Source organism: Lactuca sativa, chromosome 7 (genome assembly GCF_002870075.4).
Source record: "Lactuca sativa cultivar Salinas chromosome 7, Lsat_Salinas_v11, whole genome shotgun sequence".
NCBI classification, from domain to species: domain Eukaryota; kingdom Viridiplantae; phylum Streptophyta; class Magnoliopsida; order Asterales; family Asteraceae; genus Lactuca; species Lactuca sativa.
Genome location: NC_056629.2, coordinates 4,001,881 through 4,012,708, shown reverse-complemented (window position 1 = coordinate 4,012,708; position 10,828 = coordinate 4,001,881). Strand labels below are relative to the sequence as shown.

The 10,828-nt window shown below is 43.5% G+C and overlaps 1 protein-coding gene across 1 annotated transcript; it reads left to right on the top strand.

The window, feature by feature from the left end:
- Positions 1-410: 410 nt before the first annotated feature.
- On the top strand, positions 411-6,702 carry LOC128127083 (uncharacterized). The gene is made up of 2 exons (XM_052765427.1): positions 411-1,818; positions 6,611-6,702. The coding sequence occupies exons 1-2, from the start codon at positions 633-635 to the stop codon at positions 6,643-6,645; spliced, it is 1,221 nt and encodes a 406-aa protein (XP_052621387.1). The 5' UTR covers positions 411-632; the 3' UTR covers positions 6,646-6,702.
- The last annotated feature ends 4,126 nt before the right edge of the window (positions 6,703-10,828 follow it).

The window sequence follows — 10,828 nt, the reverse complement described above, 5'->3', positions numbered from 1 at the left end:
TATTGACCGAATAATTAAACTATTTATGCCTTGTTTTTAATGGAAAATGTTATATTTTAAAAATGAAAAATTTGTTTGAAAATTTGAGTTGTTACAATTGGTATCAGAGCCTTGGTTTGAGGGATTCGGGTGCACCTTCGGGGGTAACTGAACTCAAACCGAGGATTTGAGGAAACTTTTCAAATAAAGGCATAAACTTTTGTAAATGGTTTTGGTGGTAAGCAAGAAAGAAGCAGTGTGTACGATCAGTCAGCGCCCGAACGGTAAAAGATCCCCAAAATACCTTACAATATTATATGATATGAATTGTTATGCATGCTAGAAGACTAGGTATTCATGATAGGACTAGAGTGGCCAGATTTGTGATGCCTTAGTCTAGGGAAGTTGCCTATATGTGATGCTTTGCTAGTATGCGGGTAGATAGAGCGTATCAGAAGTAGAGTACTCACTATCTGGAGTTTGGGGAGGAGGACTTGGGATGAACATTGATGCGGTGTGGTCGGTAGTATTGGGCCCGTACTACCGAGGACACCGGGTCAGTGGGAGGCCCAAGTAAGAATCCCTGGATATCTGGGACTGAGTAGGGTTGCGTGTCGAGTACGATTATACTCGGTAGAATCTCTGATAGTTTTATGTTGTATTTCAGAGATATCATGGTTAGACCGCGGCACGGGGCGAGTACGAGCGGTGTGAGTGACGAGGCTATTCGTCAGATGATTCAGGAGGAGGTGGCGGCGGCGATCCGGGCTGAGATCCCGGAGATGTTTGGGTCTATCAAGACCACCCTTATGGAGACGTTCGACGAGCGGTACGCCGCATTGACTGAGGCTGCAACCGCTGCAGCTACCGCAGCTGTGGCCGCTGCTAGGCCACAGGGGGGTGATTCATTGCTGTTCCGAGAGTTCAGCAACACGAAGCCACCAGAGTTCGATGGGACGCAGGATCCGATTGCTGCGATGAGGTGGATCGCAGATATAGAGGGGTGCTTCTACACTTGTTCATGCCCGGAGCACCTGAGGGTACGGTTCGCTTTGAACCAGCTCCGTCTGGGAGCCAAGGACTGGTGGAAGTTCGTGACGGCGAACTTCACTTTAGCAGAGACTGCGGCGGTGACATGGGAGGGGTTCACTACCATGTTCAGGGATGAGTATGTTCCCCCGGTGGAGCGGGAACGATTGGTTCAGGAGTTCTTAGCCCTCAAGCAGGGTACTGATTCGGTGGCGGCGATCACGCGGAAGTTCCACGAGAGGGCGATGTTTTGCCCCGAGCTAGTGGCCACAGAGCAGGCTCGGATGAGCCGGTACTTGGGTGTTCTGAGGAGGGAGATCCGGGAGTTTGTGTCAAACTCCACTTACCATACTTTTACTGAGCTTCAGGCGAATGCCAGGAAGCGTGAGATCGAGTTAGAGACTCAGGCCAGGGAGGAGGCCGAGTCTCAGCAGGCAGACCGGCGACCGGCTCAGTCTCAGCCGGCAGCCAAGCGGATCAAGTCCGCCGATTCGAGGACGGGAGGTTCGAAGAACCGCACTTGCGTAAAGTGCGGTAAGGGTCACGATGGGGCGTGTCGAGCCGGTGCTTGCTACAAGTGTGGCAAGGAGGGACACATTGCTAGGGAGTGTCCCAAGGGATTTATGGTTTGCTTTCATTGCAACCAGACCGGCCATCGGAAGGCCGAGTGCCCTCAGCTTCGTCAGGGATCTGCACCTGTTGCCAGGACTACTGAGACTCGACCGGTGAAGGTCGAGGCCCCGAGGGCTCGTGGGAGAGCCTTTCAGCTGACTGCGGAGGAGGTCCGCGCTGCGCCCGATGTTGTGGCAGGTATGTTGTAATTCATGTATTTATTTAATGTCGATATGTTATGCTTATATTATTATGCGCGTAGGTACCTTCCTTGTGAACTCTGTGCCTGCCTTAGTGTTATTTGACTCGGGTGCGAGTAGGTCCTTTGTGTCCTTGGCCTTTAGTCAGCATATCGGTGTTAGTCGTGAGTCGTTGAGTCGACCTTTGAGAGTTTCTATAGCTGACGAGAAGGTGATTTGTGCTACGGAGGTTCTTCGGGGATGTGTACTAGAGATTTTCGGGATTGGATTCCCAATTGATCTGATTCCTATCGCGATGGGGGATGTCTGTGTCATCGTGGGCATGGACTGGCTGAGCCGGTTCGGCGCTGTCATTGACTGTGAGCGTCAGTTGGTGACTATACGAGACCCTAGAGGGGGAGTTCTTTCGGTGTACGGCGAGGGTACCCGTTCGGGATCAGCTTTTTGTTCGGCCGCTAGGGCGAGGCAGTGTCTACGGCAGGGCTGTAAAGGTTTTGTGGCGTATGTGATGGATACGCGGAAGGTTTCCGAGAAACCGAAGTCAGTTGAGGAAGTTCCGGTGGTGCGCGAATTTTCAGATGTCTTTCCCGAGGAGTTGCCGGGAGTACCGCCGGTGAGGCAAGTAGAGTTTAGTATTGATCTGGTTCTGGGGGCAGCGCCTATTGCTAAAGTGCCCTATCGTCTTGCACCTCCAGAGATGCAAGAGTTGTCTTCGCAACTCCAGGAGTTGCTGGGAAAGGGATTCATTCGGCCGAGCAGCTCGCCATGGGGAGCACCTATTTTGTTCGTCAAGAAGAAGGATGGTTCACACCGGATGTGCATTGATTACCGGGAGTTGAACAAGCTAACGGTCAAGAACCGTTACCCGTTGCCGAGGATCGATGATTTATTCGATCAGTTGCAGGGAGCATCTTGGTTTTCCAAGATCGATCTGAGGTCGGGTTACCATCAGGTGAGAGTACGGGATGAAGATGTTCAGAAGACAGCGTTTAGGACGCGATATGGGCATTATGAGTTTGTGGTGATGCCTTTTGGACTCACCAATGCCCCGGCTGTGTTCATGGATCTCATGAACAGGGTATGCAGACCGATGTTGGATCGGTCGGTGATCGTATTTATCGACGACATTCTGGTGTATTCGAGATCGAGAGAGCAGCATGAGGAGCATTTGAGGGAGGTCCTTGAGGTATTGAGGTCGGAGAAACTTTATGCAAAGTTCTCCAAATGTGAATTCTGGTTGCGGGAGGTCCAGTTTCTAGGACATGTGGTTAATCAGAAAGGGATATTGGTCGACCCGGCCAAGGTTGAGGCGGTGATGAGTTGGGAGGTGCCGAAGTCACCCTCTGAGATCAGAAGTTTCCTTGGGTTGGCAGGGTATTATCGGAGATTTATCAAGGATTTCTCCAAGATCGCAGTGCCGCTCACCAGATTGACCCGGAAGGGTGTTACGTTCTCATGGGGGCCCGAGCAGCAGACCTCCTTTGAGACACTTCGCCAGAGATTGTGCGAAGCCCCGGTATTAGCTCTCCCAGAAGGGATGGAAGATTTCGTGGTATATTGCGACGCATCGATTTCGGGATTAGGTGCAGTGTTGATGCAGAGGGGTCATGTGATAGCTTATGCATCGAGGCAGCTGAAGCCTCATGAGGCGAGATATCCCACGCATGATTTAGAATTGGGGGCAGTAGTATTCGCTCTCAAGATTTGGCGCCACTACTTGTATGGGGTTCGATGTACGATATACACGGACCATAAGAGTTTGAAGTATTTGATGGATCAACCCAACCTAAATATGCGTCAGAGGAGGTGGTTGGATGTGGTCAAGGATTATGATTGTGAGATCCTGTACCACCCAGGCAAGGCTAATGTGGTAGCCGATGCATTGAGCCGCAGGGCGGAGAGCACTCCATTGCGAGATGTGTGCTTGAGACTGACCGTGATGACTCCTGTATTGGACGATATTCGTAGGGCATAGGCTGAGGCTGTGCGACCAGAAATGCAGAAGAAAGAGCGGGTTGTGGGGTTAATCTCAGAGTTTGTCAAGGATGGTCGAGGCCTTATGACGTTTCGGGGTCGGATTTGGGTGCCGTTCGTGGGTGGTACGCGTATTACGTTGATGGAAGAGGCTCATGAATCGAAATTCTCGATCCATCCCGGTGCTACAAAGATGTATTTGGATCTAAGGAAGGAATATTGGTGGCCCTGTATGAAGAGGGACGTGGCATGGTTCGTTGAGAGGTGCTTGACCTGCCGTAGGGTTAAGGCTGAGCACCAGAGACCGCATGGCAAGTTACAGCCATTGGAGATCCCCGAGTGGAAGTGGGAACAGATTACTATGGATTTTATCACCAAATTGCCGAGGACTGCTAGGGGAGTTGACGCAATTTGGGTGATCGTGGATAGGTTGACAAAGAGTGCACACTTCCTTGCCATCAGTGAGAGTTCTTCGGCGGAGAAATTGGCGGAGATATACGTTAGAGAGGTGGTGTCTCGACACGGGGTGCCGATCTCGATTGTGTCAGACCGTGATGTGCGCTTTACTTCCAGATTCTGGAAGAAATTCCATGAGGAGCTGGGTACTAAATTGCATTTTAGTACCGCATACCATCCCCAGACAGACGGTCAGAGCGAACGGACAATTCAGACGCTGGAAGACATGCTCCGAGCGTGTGTGTTAGACTTCGGGGGTAGTTGGGATGCGTACTTACCATTGGCAGAGTTCTCCTACAACAACAGCCATCATTCGAGCATTGGTATGCCACCTTTCGAGCTGTTGTATGGTAGGAGGTGTCGGACCCCCATTTGCTGGGGAGAGGTGGGACAGAGAGTGATGGGCAGCACGGACATCGTGCTCCAGACGACAGAGCAGATTCAGCGAGTGAGACAAAGGTTATTGACTGCCCAGAGCCGACAGAAGAGTTATGCAGACAGGCGCCGATCCGAGCTTGAATTTCAAGTCGGCGACTTCGTTCTCCTGAAGGTCTCTCCTTGGAAAGGAGTGATTCGATTCAGGAAGAGGGGCAAATTGGGGCCCCGGTATATTGGGCCATTTCGTGTGGTTGCAAGGGTAGGCCGGGTAGCCTATCGGTTGGAGTTGCCAGCGGAGTTGGGTCAGATCCATGACACTTTTCATGTATCGCAGTTGAGGAAGTGCATAGCCGATGAGTCGGTAGTGGTTCCATTGGAGGATATTCAGGTGGATGCGAGCCTGAATTACGCGGAGAGACCAGTGGCTATCAGGGATCGGAAGATCAAGGTTCTGAGGAACAAGGAAGTACCTCTGGTGTTGGTTCAATGGCAACACCGTAAGGGATCAGAAATGACGTGGGAACCGGAGCGCGAAATGCGGGAGCAGCATCCGGAACTATTTGCAGAATGAGACTTCGAGGGCGAAGTCTAATCCAAGTGGGGGAGAATTGTAACAGCCCGGAATCTCAGGTATTATTAAAATTATGTTTTTGGGGTGATTTAAGAGGGGACTCGGCGAGTTGGAGCCTAGACTCGCCGAGTAGGATCGCGGACTTGGTCGCGGGTCCGCGACTGGACTCGACGAGTCCAGATATGGACTCGGCGAGTCGACGCTGTTCAGCAGAAACCCTAACCGTTCAGTTTGGATCGTATTTAACGCCTCTTAGGCCGTCATTTTCAGTCTTTTGGTCAATTGAGAGAAACCCTAATCGCTGTGGACGCCTAGAGCAAGGGAGAAAGCTTTGGAACTTGGAAGAATTGGTTAGGCAAGAAGAAGAGGGATTTGGCTAAAGGAATATCAAGGAGGATTGAGTCCTAAGATTTGGGGGACACAGAGGGTGCGTTTTCAGGTAATACTCGGACCAATTATGTTATTTTGATGTATTTATGAAATTAGGGTTTATAGAACCCATTTAGTGATTTGATGAAGAAATGCCTTGTTACCCCACGATTATAGTCTTGTATTAGGACCTTTAGAGGTCCAGAAGGTCCCATGCATGTGTACTTCGGGACGAGACCTATCCCAGAAAGCAGTTACTCGTCTGCATGGCATGGACTCGCCGAGTTGTTCTTCAGACTCGGCGAGTAGCTTGAAGATGTGTTGGGACTCGCCGAGTTGTTCGTCAGACTCGGCGAGTGGAGTCGGGGTGGCCCCGCGATTCTTCCACGAGGACCTCGTCGAGTCAAGAGGTATACTCGACGAGTAGAAAGGGAATATTCAGGAATCTGTGAGGACGACTAGACTCGCCGAGTCGCCATGGTACTCGCCGAGTCCAGTCGAGTTGACCGTTGACCGTTGACCAGAGTTGACCTAAGTCTGACTTCTTAGGGATAGTCACACTTAGATGATATGAGTGTTAATGAGTTATGTAACGTTATAGGAGGGTTGTAGCTCGTTGGTTTGTGCGCGAGTGATTTCAGGAGTTGCTAGCTTTCAGCACTTACGAGGTGAGTCTTCTCACTATACTCCACCCGGAAGGGTTTGACTGTGTGACCGGAAGGTCAAGTATGTTATGTAATATGTTTATATGCTATAAGTGGTAAGTTAAGTGTTATATGGATATGTATGCTATAAGTGGTAAGTTAAGTGTTATATGGATATGTAAGCTATATGTGGTAAGTTAAGTGTTATATGTGTTATGTATGATATGTGGGCCGGAAGGCAATATGTTATGGGCCGGAAGGCGATTATGTTATGGGCCGGAAGGCGTTGTAATGAGGACCAGGAGGTCAGGGCCTGGAAAGGCGTATGTGCGTAAGTGTATATTGGGGAACTCACTAAGCATTTATGCTTACAGTTGTTGTGTATGTATGTATTTCAGGTACTAGCGAGGACCGTGGGAAGGCGCCGGCATGATCGATACACACTGAAGATTGTTTTAGGATCTTGGGAGTTTGAATAATTGTATTGACCGAATAATTAAACTATTTATGCCTTGTTTTTAATGGAAAATGTTATATTTTAAAAATGAAAAATTTGTTTGAAAATTTGAGTTGTTACAATAGGAGGCTATTAGGGTTATCTAACAAGGAAACCCTAAATTGGATGCTTAAGCCCTAAGCAACCCATAGATTCCTTTCCTTAAGGCCTTGGACGATTTCTACTGGGTTTCCCCATAGAATTCGTCCGCTCCTTAATATAAGGCAATCCATAGCCCAAATTGCAATTATCTTATAATTACAATTCCAGTCCCTTAAGTTTAATTAATCTCTTTTAGTCACAAAACTAATTACTAATTAATTCTTGACTAATATTAATTAAACAATATGATTTCTCCTTTAATATATTATTCTCATAATATATTAATAAATCATATTTAATCCTTTTCTCTCCATAATTCATCCTATCAAGTTGCTTTGGTGAAGGCAACCCAAAAGGACCATGCGCCATCGGGTCAAGTACATACCAAAATAGTTATGGACTTAGACACTAATCCAACAGTCTCCCACTTGGATAAGTCTAATAACTATTCTGCGTATGACTTCAGATCCTGATCTGCAATCATAGCTTTCCAAAGCTGCTGTCAACTCTGATCCTATCAGATACGCGTGTCCTTTAGATAAGGGATCATATATTCCTCCATTCTAGATATTGTATGAGACATGATTTCTAATCATTCTCTTTGTACTATATCTCGATTCCCGATTTATGACGACTGACTAATTGAACAAATCAAATTAGCCTTAGCTCGGCCGAGCATTTACGTTTGTTATCACTAAATCATCGAGGGGCCCAAAGATATCGCTTTTATCCTACTTTGGATAAAAGGAATGGATAAACTTTGATACAATGCTTGCTTGCACTCACTCACCGAATTACACACAATAATATGTTTTATAACACCAAGTTACTAGTGTGTTTACATATTATCAATGTGCAACCGATTTGCAAGATACAACTCACACATCTCGGTTTCAAGAATATAAGATGTTATCGTCTCACCAATCACTCGTGATACAATTCATGGAGTGATCCAAGTGAGCGTGGGTTTAATCCAATGCTCAAATCATATTCATAAGCACTCATGAACGTTGCAGCAAACATTTGCTTATGTCTAATGCTCTTTAGACAATCCACACACCAATTCACGACAGTCTTCTTTCATATCTACTTCCAACATATGAACGACTGTGGTCCGTTCGAATAATTTGACTGTTCTTAACCAATTAAATTATTCAGGAAGTCAAAACATACAAATGTGAAACACAAGGATAATACTAATCCCATATGGCCTCAAACCTTTAAGTATAAATAAAACACCTTTTATTTACCACCATATCGATTACTCATTATTTGTTGTTTCGGGTAATCAACTTCTTACTTGAATTATTACACTTGTCCCATGCTCTTATCATGCACACAATGTTTACCTATGGTTCTTACTTTGTGAAATAGATCAAATGAACACATTTCCAATCATACTCATTTCACAACTCCTAATCCTTTTCCATAAGTGAAATAATATCAAATTCTTGCCACTTATGGAATATGCTAGATTCTAACATTTTATGCAATGATCCTTTCGTAATATCACTGCACTAAAGTCACAATGACTATTTCCAATGAAATTACAAAGTCCTCTATCGGAGATTGTTACAAGACAATTCCTTAGATATGATGTCTCTCACTCAAAGTACATTCCTTTGAACATCCTTTTGCATAAAGGTTTCTAATCTAGACATAGATTTTCAATATTCAATTCCCAATATGGAAACGTTTCCATATTTTCCATATGACAACTCATTCTTAATAGAATCCTATCTATTCGTAATAATGTCGATATGGTCCATCCAATATGGAATCATTTCCATAATTTCCAATACTATACTTCCAACTACTCACAAGCAACCAATCCTCGTCGAACTTTGGATTGTCCTTTGATAGTTGTTTAATTATTTTAGTCAAAACCGATTCTAGTCCTTTTTCCCTCTAAATGTGCTAGACATTTGGAAAATTTTAGAATGGTCAAATATTATAGCATTCGCAATCAATCCTATACCCGAAGTGTATGGGACACGATGCATAATGTCTTACATAAAGATTTGATACTTTATCAATCTTCTGCCATAATATTTTATCTGCTATGTTCTCAAAATTCGAATTGTGAAGAGGAATGTCATAATCATAATCGAAATTTTAAGAACACACTATGTACCTTTGACTAAATTTATTAACATTCCACAACCTAAGCCTTTAGATTTGAAATGAAGCATAATATTCTCTCCCTTAATTATAGCAAAACAACTTTACAACCCTTACGACTTTGCAAGGTGTAACTCTTGTTTTCTATAATTAATATTGCCAACTTGCAATACGTGCCTTAATAATCATATAATCATAACATTTATGCTCCCACTATCATGATGATTATTATAAAACATAACACTTATGCTCCCACTAGCTTCGACATGTATTCATAAACATCTTAACTTCCAGAAAAACAATACATATTGAATTTCTTAAGTCCATGTTTCTAATACTTAATGCTTTGATAATCTTTTATCAAGGCCTCTTAAACTTATACACCTTTGCCTTAGATAGTTCATATGTATGTCTAAACAATTAAGACTAATTGCCAAACCTCACAATTTAAATCATGGAAAGGGATATCGTAACCATAATCGAATTTGAGAATGCAATTTTACAATCACTATCTTCTTAAAATCTTTCTTAGTGAAAGCATTTCCTCACAATCATTTTCATGAAGGAGAAAATCTTATGACACTTAGATTTAAACGGTGTATGTGTTCCTATCCATGTGAATTTGTTAAAACCAAAGTTTACGACAAATTCAAACTCATATGGACCGAACTTTCTTAATCTTGATTTCTTGCCTTATGGTAGCACAACTGCCCACCATGTCTTCCAAGTAGTTAAGCAGCTCACCTTTTCCTATCAATGTGCCTTTCATTGATTAAGGTGCTTTGCCTTTTATGTGTTCAAAATGAGAACTCATAGAACTCACATGCATAATTAACTCAATTGGAACAGCACATAAACAAAATAAAGTCAACACGATAGGTTGTAAACCTCAACTCGTGTGCTAGTGATGATCGATAAGGTTTATTTGATTTGTTCTTGAAACCTTTCAAGACCATTAAGACTCCCACTAACTCCTTGACATATAAGATTCTCTTGTCAATAAACATTTCTTGACAAACAAATATTCAAGAGTTAGTGTAGCTTTTATCAAGACAAAACACTTCATAACTTTGGTCCTAGTTGGTCTTTGTCTTATCCAAGACATCACAACTTTCCACATTTGATGAATGTTATAAACCTTTTTAATACTTGTCACTCATTGTCACAATCTTAACTCTAAGACTTGTTTGGAACGAAGTATGATTGACTTCTTGATTTTAATCATTTCTTCAATTCTTGATTCTTCTTCTTAGACATACAATTGTACTAAGACTCACTTAGAGGATCAATTGAGATATGGTTCTTAATCATTAAGACCTATCATAAAGCATAAAAGGTACTCTCCCTTCTTCTTAGAATGGAAAAACTTTATCTTTCTGCCTACTTGATTCTTCTTATTCGTTCTGCTATTGATTTAAACTTTTTCAGTCAATTCAGAATTATACTTAATCTTATAATTATAATCATACTTACTAAACCTTTAGTAAATCATGAAGAATATCTTTGTTACTCTTATGGTGGACTTGATCAACACGCAACTTTGTGTACTTGATCTCCTAGTCCTTCACTTGACACTTTGTCAATGAATTAGTCTAATTTTCAAATATGAAATTTCTCATTCATCGTGCAACCAAGTTGCATGATTCCAAGTTTCTGTCCAATTGAAACTTGGGCGATGAGAAACTCTCCCTATTTGGTAAATTCTCGACATTTCCATCAAACAACATAATTAAGAATCAAATCCATTATTGCTAACATCAATTTTTCATACACGCCATTGCAAGGATAAATAAATAAAATCAAAATTTATTTTATTGCGGAAAAATTTGTCCATACAATGCAATTCATTGAAAAACTATGCTAATACATCTTTCTTAGCAATCTAATTCTAACTCTA

Coding starts and splice junctions, on each gene's coding strand:
- LOC128127083 (XM_052765427.1), top strand. CDS start 633: ATGTTGTATTTCAGAGATATCATGGTTAGACCGCGGCACGGGGCGAGT. Junction 1,819..6,610: donor TGCGCCCGATGTTGTGGCAG/GTATGTTGTAAT, acceptor TATGTATTTCAG/GTACTAGCGAGGACCGTGGG.